Source organism: Balaenoptera ricei, chromosome 6, assembly GCF_028023285.1.
Source record: "Balaenoptera ricei isolate mBalRic1 chromosome 6, mBalRic1.hap2, whole genome shotgun sequence".
Taxonomy (NCBI): Eukaryota; Metazoa; Chordata; class Mammalia; order Artiodactyla; family Balaenopteridae; genus Balaenoptera; species Balaenoptera ricei.
In genome coordinates this window covers 34,184,898-34,194,948 of record NC_082644.1, presented here as the reverse complement: position 1 = coordinate 34,194,948, position 10,051 = coordinate 34,184,898, and the positions used below count along the sequence as shown (strand labels likewise).

General features: G+C 42.7%; 1 protein-coding gene across 2 annotated transcripts; it reads right to left on the bottom strand.

The window, feature by feature from the left end:
* Positions 1 to 3,908: 3,908 nt before the first annotated feature.
* On the bottom strand, positions 3,909 to 9,233 carry LOC132366952 (procathepsin L). Of its 2 annotated transcripts, none has more exons than XM_059924429.1 (8): positions 9,129 to 9,233; positions 7,814 to 7,950; positions 7,059 to 7,181; positions 6,816 to 6,962; positions 6,493 to 6,717; positions 5,874 to 6,039; positions 5,059 to 5,176; positions 3,909 to 4,308 (listed from the first exon to the last, which is right to left on the bottom strand). In XM_059924429.1, the coding sequence occupies exons 2-8, from the start codon at positions 7,937 to 7,939 to the stop codon at positions 4,209 to 4,211; spliced, it is 1,005 nt and encodes a 334-aa protein (XP_059780412.1). In that variant the 5' UTR covers positions 7,940 to 7,950; positions 9,129 to 9,233; the 3' UTR covers positions 3,909 to 4,208. The 2 variants fall into 2 exon arrangements, with proteins under 2 accessions (XP_059780412.1, XP_059780413.1); XM_059924430.1 differs by lacking the exon at positions 9,129 to 9,233 and adding an exon at positions 8,961 to 9,076.
* Positions 9,234 to 10,051: the final 818 nt, after the last annotated feature.

Genomic DNA, 10,051 nt, shown 5'->3' with positions numbered 1-10,051 from the left:
TGCAGGGATTGTGATTTTCACCACATTCCCATTCCACTTGCCTATATGGCCTGTGAAGAAAACAGATGGATCTTGGGGAATGACAATAAATTATCATAAACATGACCAGGTGGTAACTCCAATTGTAGATGCTGTTCCAGATGTGGTGAAATAGTTTGAGCAAATTAATACATTCCCTAGTTCCTGGTATGCAGTATATTGATTTGGCAAATGCTTTTTCTCCATACCTATTAGTAAAGATCACTAGAAGCAGTTTGTTTTCAGCTGGCAAGGTCAAGAATACATTTTCATTGTTTTGCCTTGGGTGTATATCAACTCTCTAGCCCTATAATTTAGACTGCATGGATCATGATTGTCTTTGTCTTTTCCTTCCACAAGACAACACAGTGATCCATTACATTGGTGACATTATGCTAAATGGAACTAGTGAGCAAGAAGTAGCAACTACCCTAGACTTATTGGTCTTATTAGTAAGACACTTGCATGTCAGAGGGTGGAAAATAAACACTACAAAAATTCAGGGGCTTCCCATCTCAGTAAAATTTCTAGGTGTTCAGTTGAGCTTGTCAAGATATCCCTTCTAAGATGAAGGGTGAGTTGTTGCATCTGGCCCCTCCTATAACCAAAAAAGAGGCACAATGCCTAGTGGGCCTCTTTGGATTTTAGAAGCAACATATTCCTCATTTGAGCATGCTACTTTGGTCCATTGATTGAGCAACCCAGAAAGCTTAGTTTTGAGTGGGGCTCAGAACAAGAGAAGGCTCTCTAACAAGTCCAGGTTGCCATGCAAGCTGTTCTTCCACTTGGGCCAGATGATCCAATATATCTAATGGTGTTTTAAGTGTCAGTGGCAAAGAGAGATGCTGTTTGGAGCCATTGACAGATTCCAGTAGGCAAATCATAATGCAGACCCTTAGGCTTTTGGAGCGAAGTTATGGTATCCTCTGTGGATAACTACTCTTCTTTTGAGAAACAGTTTTTAGCTTGCTACTGGGTCTTAGTAGAGAATGAATGCTTAACCATGGGCTACCAAGTTCATGAGCTGCTCATCATGAACTGGGTATTACCCGACCCATCAAGCCAAAAAACAGCACTCCATCATCAAGTAGAAGTGGTATATATGAGACGGCCTGAGCAGGCCCTAAAGGCAAAAGTAAGTTATGTTAAGGAGTTGCCCAAATGCCTGTAGCCCCTACTTCTGCCTTCTCTCTCCCGGCCTGCACCTACAGCCTCATGTGGAGTTCTCTACAATGAGTTGCCTGAGGAAGAAAAAACTCGGGCCTGATTCACAGATGGTTTTGCATGATATACAGGCACCAAGTGAAGTGGACAGCTGCAGCACTAAAGCCCCTTTCTGGGACACCCCTGAAGGACAGGGGTGAAGGATAATTCTCCCTGTGAGCAGAACGTTGAGCATTTGGTTGTTCATTTTGCTTGGAAGGAAAACTGGCCGGATGTGTGATTATATACTGATTCATGGGCTGTGGCCATGGTTTGGCTGGCTGGTCTGAGACTTGGAAGGAACATAATTGGAAAGTTGCTGACAAAGAGGTCTGGAGAAGAGGTATGTGGATAGAGCTCTCTGAATGGGCAAAAAGCATGAGTATATTTGTGTCCCATGTGAATGCTCACCTAAGGGTAACCTCAGTAAATCAAGTGAATAGGACAACCTGTTCTGTGAATACCAGTCAGATTCTTTTCCCAGCCACTCCTGTCATTGCCAATGGGCTCATGAACAAAGTGGCCATTGTGGCAGGGATGGAGGTTATGCATCGGCTCAGCAACATGAGAATGTGAGCTCCATAAGGGAGGAACTGTGACTATTTGCTTTACTCTTGTGTCCCTAGAGCCCATACAGTGCTGTCACATAAAAGTGACGAATACTGGGCTTCCCTGGTGGCGCAGTGGTTGAGAATCTGCCTGCCAATGCAGGGGACACGGGTTCGAGCCCTGGTCCGGGAAGATCCCACATGCCGCGGAGCAGCTAGGCCCATGAGCCACAATTACTGAGTCTGCGCGTCTGGAGCCTGTGCTCCGCAACAAGAGAGACTGCGATAGTGAGGGGCCCACACACCGCGATGAAGAGTGGCCCCCACTTGCCGCAACTAGAGAAAGCCCTCGCACAGAAACGAAGACCCAACACAACCAAAAATAAATAAATAAGAAAACAAAAAAAGTGACGAAAACTTGAATGAGTAAATATATGAACTACAAAAGTTTTAAAAAGTAGTACTAAGGAATGAGACCATGGAGCAGCTCTTGGTAATAGTTTCTTACTAACTTATTTAAAAATAGAGATGATCACGGACATTTGTGAAATTCCATGCTTAAAGTGAAGTGATGGGATACCACTAATATTTGCTTTTTTAAATCCCAGAAGTTTTTTTTTTTTTGCTTTTCAGACTTTTATATCAGTCAAAAGGTAACTGAGATTAGGAAACATGGCCAAATTAAAGTTTTACAGGCAAAACATCTAATGTGGTCTTATTACTCTAACTTTCATCAATCACCAACCATTAACAGAAATAGGCAGGCTATAATTGCTTTTAAGATTTTGTAAACATACCTTGGAGATACTGATTGAAATATGTGCTATGAATGGAGGTTTCCTTATTACAGAGCCCTTTCCCTCCCCTAAGAAGGTGCCCAAGTTTTAGAGCTACATACCCATGTAAGCCAATTCCTTCCTCACATTTGCTGAATTCTCTCTCACCTTTCCTTATTTCCTTTGCAATTTAACTATAATAAGGAACTATTTAGATATCGGGACTATAAGTAATACTGGTAGTTAAGTTTGTACCTCAGATTTTTGTGATGATCAAATTTGTTTCCAGTTCTACTTATTTCAAGTCTATTGGCTCCTTTGAAAAATCCTGTTAGATGATAGATGCGGTTTGGAACTTTTTGCAAGCTTAATATATTTGAAAGTTAGAGAAACACCAAATATACTAAAATATAATTTAGACTGCAGGGGGTCTTCTGATTTGACAGACTTGAAACTTTTATTAAATAAAAAGCCACCATACTTTCATTCAATTTAGCACCTAGATGTTTCCTTAGTCTTTAGTTGTTCCAGGATGCTATACACAGCACTCTGAGTTAGCCTGCTGCTGTAATGTAAGATGAAGGAATCCCTGACTGCATGCGGTACACTGTATTTTGCAAAAATGGCTGTGGACAAAGGCTAGTGAAGGTTTTGTGGGATATAAAGTTCCAGTTGTGCTCCATCACTCATTCCCTTCACAAGGGATTATGGCTGGATTAAATATTTCTGCAGTTTATTCCTTGTTTTTCCTTGATTGGGAACATGAGATTTTTTAAAACATATACACGTGCTTCTTTAGCTTGCAGAATGTAGGTATATTTTTACTTTTATTTTTCTAATAAAAATACATGGTTTCTGCAGAACAGGTTAAAGAAAATAATCATCCCTAATTCACCCAGAAGTTTGGCATATTTCCTTCCCATCTTTTAAATATACAAAAATACTGTTTTATTTGTATTCACTATCTGTGTAACCATATGCTTAGGCTGTTTTGTTCCTTTCTGAGTTTTTTAATTCAGAGATTAGTTAGCTAAGCCCAAGTTTGGCCTAGTGATCTCTCATCAATCTTCTGAGGCCAGAGGACTATTTTTCTAGGCCAACCTCATTTCTTATGAATCTTGAACAGATTTCTCCAGTTACTAACAAGCACCTGAAATTTGTTAATCACAACCATTAAATTTACTTTTGGGAACACTAGGTAACATGGTTGACATAAAATCTGCATATTTAGAACTAGAATATCTTCAGAGCCACCCAGTGTCTTTCTCCTAATGAACCATTGGCACATTCAGTTATGTCTTTATAGCCCAATTATATACCCCAACTACTACAAGTTAATGCATTAAAAAGAGAAAGTTCCACCTTTACGTATTGAATTAAAATTTATTGTAAAAGGTAAAGTTTTATGTATCCTTTTAAAAAATAAACATTCAAAAGTCTTAGAGTTAAGCAATGAGTCTTCAACATTATAAAGCTATTTATAACAGTAATTAAAGTAGTGGTAACATCTAACCCTTATAAAAATGTCACAGAGTTCAAATCACAACTTGGATCCTCAATGGTTCAAGTATCTTATCTTATACAATAAGGGTTTGGTCAGTTTTAAGATAAAATTCCTCCAGGTATGCTGTCCTCAAGTCCTCTATTATCACCATCCATCAGCTCACACAATGGGATAGCTGGCTGCTGTGGCAATTCCACAATGGTTGTTCTCGTCTTTGGCCATTTTTACGTACCCATTCCAGCCCCATTCTGGACCCCAACTGAAAGAAGAACATGTTTTCCATTTTATACAAAGCATCAAGTACACATTACCTTCATTAATAATAATAACAACTAATAATTAAAATAGTGCTTAGCATGTATCAGGTACTATTCTAAGTTCTGTTACATATATTTATAAGTATATTAACTCCTGTGGGTCCTTATCTTAACTTTTTAAGATAGGAAACTGAAGCAGAACTGGCATTCCAATGTAGCAGTCTGTCTCCTCAGGCTCATCTCAGTTAAAGAACTTTAGCTGTGAAAATTGATCCTCACAACCCTCAAAGACCTCTGAGAGCTGGGAGTAGAATGCAATGGCAGGATATCAAATGATATCAGAAAGGATGCACAAGGCCACTGGACTCTTGGACAATCTTTCAGACTTAAAGAATGAGCAGAGGCAGATGTTTCTGACCACTACTCCTTGTTCAAAAATTAGAGACAGAAAAAGGAAACCAGCCCTCAACTCTACAGGTGCAAAATCCTTTATATGAAACCCCTGGGGCTGGATGTGTTTCTGAATTAAGAAAATTTTCAGAATTTAGAAATGCAGTGTTACAAATACATAATACCCCAACAAACTTGCTACAGAATCTTATAATCACATATCAGTATTTCTGTGTTTAAGTGGGAGAAAGACTTCTGGGATTTCAAAATTGAGCTTTTTTGGACCTGAAATCAAATACTGATTCCAAATAAGGATTCCCTTTTCAATTTAAAATATAAATATAACATTTGGAGTTTTATACCTGTTCTTGACAATCCAAAATTTATTGTTATTTGAATCTTTTCCTTCAAAGCCATAGCCAACCACCAAAACACCATGATCCAGGTCTTTGCTGCTGCAGTCTGAATCATAATAAATACCTGGGAGAATAAAATTCAATGTTAGGGTGAGGAGTTCCAAGTGACACATGACAGTAACCCAAGCTATCAACCAGTTAAGAGAAGCATCTCAAAATTCAGTGAAATGTCATAAACAAATTCCAAATAAGACTTAAATATCTGACCAAAAATAGTAACGGCTGATGAAAAGGAAAAAGAAAAATTTAACTCACTAGAAAGCAACAAAATTCAACAAAATCTTAGATATATTTTCTACCTAAAAAATATTTCCAATAATAAGACCTAGTTATCAAGGTTAAGGTGATTTAGGCATTCAACTACTAACTACTAATATTAATTAGCATAATCCTCGCTACTTCTTGAATGCCAGCTAAGAAAACAGCACAAAACAAAAAAATACTTGAACCACAGGGTTCTTTACAGATCTAACTACAATAGTAAAAAACTTTTGGAAAAAGGGACCAACAATTGAAGAATAGTTACATAAATTAGGTTGTATACAAAGAATTAATTACATAGCCATTTAAAAATATTTATGAAGTTTGTCATCATGAGAAAATGCTTAAAGTATAATGTCAAATGGAAACATCATTGTTATTAAATGCATACACTCAAAATTCTACAGTCCTAGAAAACAGGACTCCATACCAGAGTCAATCATGGTCGTGTTTTCCACTTTTGCCTGCCTGAATTTCTATAATAAAAGACAAACACCTACCTGATTTATAGAACTGGAAGGATGTATGGCCTGCATCAATAGCAACAGAGATGGGCCCCACAGTTGCCACTGCCTTCATAAGGGCCTTCTCCCGCTGAGGGATGTCCACAAAGCCAGTGTCATTGACGGCAGAACACTCGGGCTTATAGTTACAGCTATTTGTTTCCTTTAAAGATAAAGGGGAAAGAGACTTGATTACTACCATCCACCTTATGAGGAACAGAATTATAGGACCATAAGACTCAGCAGTTTGCAGCTTAATAATTTCTAAGTCAATTTTGTTATAAAGCAGCCCAGCAAAATGCTATTGATTGGTTTGAAACTGAAAAATTAGTAGATATTTCTTCAGTAAGACCACTTAGGTCTACCTGGCCATAAGAAATTTTTCACTATGGAGAAATATGCATTATATGCAGAATGGTGTACATATTCTCCATGTTACATAGAAGTAAGACAAGCTATGTTAACCATCTAATCAGAGACCTGTGCAACAGCTGATAATTTATAATGACAGTTCTGACAGTTTACATCTAAAATATGAATGCTGAATAAGATGTCTGTTATCTCTGAAAGTGTTCAAAAGCAGAGCTGTAATGACAAGATAAGGAGCTCCTTTTACCCTTCCAAGATATGGATAGGATTCCTCTGAGTCCAGGCCTCCATTGTCCTTAACATACTGGAAGGCATTATCCATTAAGCCACCACTGCAACCCTCATTGCCTTGAGGCCGAGAGCAGTCCACCAGGTTCTGCTCACTCAGTGAGACAAGTTTGCCAGTTTTCCAGAACATCTGTCCTTCAAGGGCACCAGTGGCACTAAAAGCCCAACAAGAACCACATTGACCCTGAAAATAAAAAAGCCATCAGTTTACAAGACAAAGACCAACAACAGCCCATATACCTAAACATTCTTAAGAAGATCTGAATCTGAATACTGTCATACCTGATTCTTCACAGGAGTTACATAGCCTTTCTTAGTCCAATCCACAGATTTGGGGACTTCAAGAAAGAGAGGTTCATGGAACACTTTCCCCTTCTTGTGCTTCTGGTTTTGAAAGCCATTCATCACCTGCTTAAATTCTTCACTGGTCTTTAAGGAAAAGTAAATAAAATGTTGAAGAAGTTATTTTGCTGAAGTACTGAGAAGACGAGGCACAAAAAGTTCAGCAACTCATGCCACACTCACCATGTCACCAAAGGCATTCATTGCCATGGTGAAGCCATGTTTCCCTTGGCTGTATTCCTGATTGTGTAGGTCAATCATTTTCATATTCTTCTCCCACACTGCTCTCCTCCATCCTTCTTCATTCTAGATGCAAACATAAAACTGGTCATTTTTACTTCTATTTAAAACCCAACGCATGGGGGCTTCCCTGGTGGCGCAGTGGTTGAGAATCTGCCTGCCAATGCAGGGGACACGGGTTCGAGCCCTGGTCTGGGAAGATCCCACATGCCGCGGAGCAACTAGGCCCATGAGCCACAACTACTGAGCCTGCGCGTCTGGAGCCTGTGCTCCACAACAAGAGAGGCCACGACAGTGAGAGGCCCGCGCAGCGCAATGAAGAGTGGCCCCCACTTGCTGCAACTAGAGAAAGCCCTCACACAGAAACGAAGACCCAACACAGCCAAAAATAAATTAAAAAAATAAAGAAAATAAAGGAATTAAAAAAAAACAAAACCCAACGCATGTTCACCAAATGGATTTGCAGACAGAGAAAAAGAAAAACTATTGTCGGGGATGGCTTTATACTTTTGGGAGCTGTTCTCCAAACTCTGACACAGGAAAATATGCCCATGCTGTGCTCAGAAATAGGTGCCATTAAGTTACTGCCTTGATAAAAGCTAAAACAACTACTCCAGAAACTACTCTCTGGCTATAAACTCCAACAGCATGGACCATTGTCTGTGGGGTCCCTCTGGACATTTTCAGATGTTACCAACCATGCCATACAGTCTCCCGTGTGTTGCCTTCCACTGGTACCAGTGTGCATCTAAATTTTGATCAAGTTTTGGAGCAGCTGAGGCTATTCCCAAGCAAAGGGCAGTCAGGAAGAGTGAAAGATTCATGTTTCAAAAACCTAGGAAGGAAAAAGAATTAGTATTTGATGAGGCCAATGCTTTAAAAAAGCCATCCTACTTTCTCCTGGATGTTATAGCCACTATGGTGGACTAAGAACATTTAAATGATCTTCTCAAATATTTATGGAAAGTCTGTGAAAGAAGGCTAAAGATATGGGTGGAGAAAAACAGGTCAAAGACTTACACAGTGGAGGTATTTGATTCAGCCATCAAAATGAAAAACAGGCTGACAAATGCTATAGGAATTGAAACAGACTTCACTATGAGTGCAATGATAATTTAGGTTTTGATAAGAATTTCTGCCACAACTTATGTATCGGAATCTTAAGGCAACAACTAGGAAGCCGTTGGTCCAGGTTATTTACTGAACGTATGGAGGTGACCCAAGAATTTTATTTATCAGGACGCCTGATCCTAAGTAGGGACAGACATGGATCTCAAAGAGTTAGATGGCTACCTCACACCTTTCTTCTTGGCTAATAAAGAGCAGGGGGTGAGATATGCCTTCGAATCTCTGCTACCTAAACTGAAACCTTTCTAAAAAACCTTCCCAGGAGAAGGTGAGCAGGAGCGCACACAGCGCTCTACCGTCCCTACCCTTGTCCTGTGTAGCCCACACACCCTCCCTCGCCCTCCAGACCGGGCCCGCGATCACGTGGCACGACGGCGCCCAGAACCCCCAGTTCTTGTGCCCGGTCAGGGCCAGACTGCTGGGGCTCAAAGAACCCGCCTGGTTTGGGCCCGCACCCGCGCTGTAGGCGGGGCCAGGCCAGGGACTTGCTGCCCAGCTCCCAGCCCTCCGCACACGCCCGTCCCTTCCAGAGGCTGTTTACGGCGGCGCAGGGAGTGACGGGCCCCTTAGCCCGGAGTTCGGGGGTCACACTGCCGCGACCGACCCGGACTTGTGCCTGCCACCTCCCAGAGGCTGACCGGCCTAGGACCGCCCCCCACCCCCGGGTTGTGTCAGCTCTGCCCTGGGTTTCCCAAATAGCCCTGCCCCCTTCCCCACCTCAAGGCTGCCAAAGCTTGAGGGAGCGCCGACCCAGCCTCATCAACTCCCGGCAGGCAGACGCTGTCGTTTCTGGGGGTCGCGCCTGCCCCCTCGCCCGAGTCCCTGGATATCCCTTCCTCCAGTCCCTGTCCCTGACCCGCCTCGGCCCCAGACTAGGTCGCTGACCTGCGGCTGCCACAGCTGCGCAGGCGCACTCCACGGACGCACGTAGCTCTCCCCAGGTCTCCGAGGCCGAAGCTTCTGGCCGGGTCATGCCTGACTCTGCCTTTAAGGCCCTGGTTTGCGGCCCGTCCGACCCCGCCCCCACCGCCTGCCCGCGCCGCAATTGGCTGAGCTGGCCAGTGGGCAGGGCCTCCGGGAGTGAGTACTCTGCGCGCGTGATGCGACTCTGTCCCAACTTGTCCCAGGGAAGGCAGTGCTAGCCTCAATGGAACCGAAGACGAAGAGCTGGGGGCCCCTGGGCAGCGCTGAGGAGGAGTCCGGCGTCTTTGGGGACCTGGATCAATTAATTACCTCGACTGCACTCGGCCGGTGGTTCAGGAAAAGAAGCTACAGGGAGCCCCAAGCGGATTTTCAGCGAAACCCTGTGCCTCCTTTAGTCCTGGAGTTTTTGGTGAAAGTCTGTGGGAGGGCTGAGAACTGTCTAGTTTAGGGGTTCCCGCTTATTCCACAGCAAAGGTGGGGAGGACTGGAGGAATGCGGAGCCCTCCGGCAGAGGCGTTACCTCCCGGGTTGAGGGTGGTACCAGCTGAGTTTGAGAAGAATCGGAGCGGAATGGCAGTTCCTCAAAGCCCGTGACGCGCTGGTCGCTACCCAAATCCCAGGAGGGAAAGGGGACGGGCTGGGTGGGTCTCCAGAGAAGGTATGGCATTTTGTAATGTCCCTTTCCTGTCTTCGCCGGTCAGGGGTTCTTCTCGCCTCTCAAGCTTTCCTCAAATCCAACAGAAACGAGTTATTTACAGAAAAATTTGTCTTAATTAAAAGAAGAGCGGGTGAGAAAGAGCAGAAACCGCTTTTGCTTCCCCACTCTCTGCATTATGGATCATTAAGTCTTCCTCAATATCCAAAGTGCTTCTCTTCAGATATAA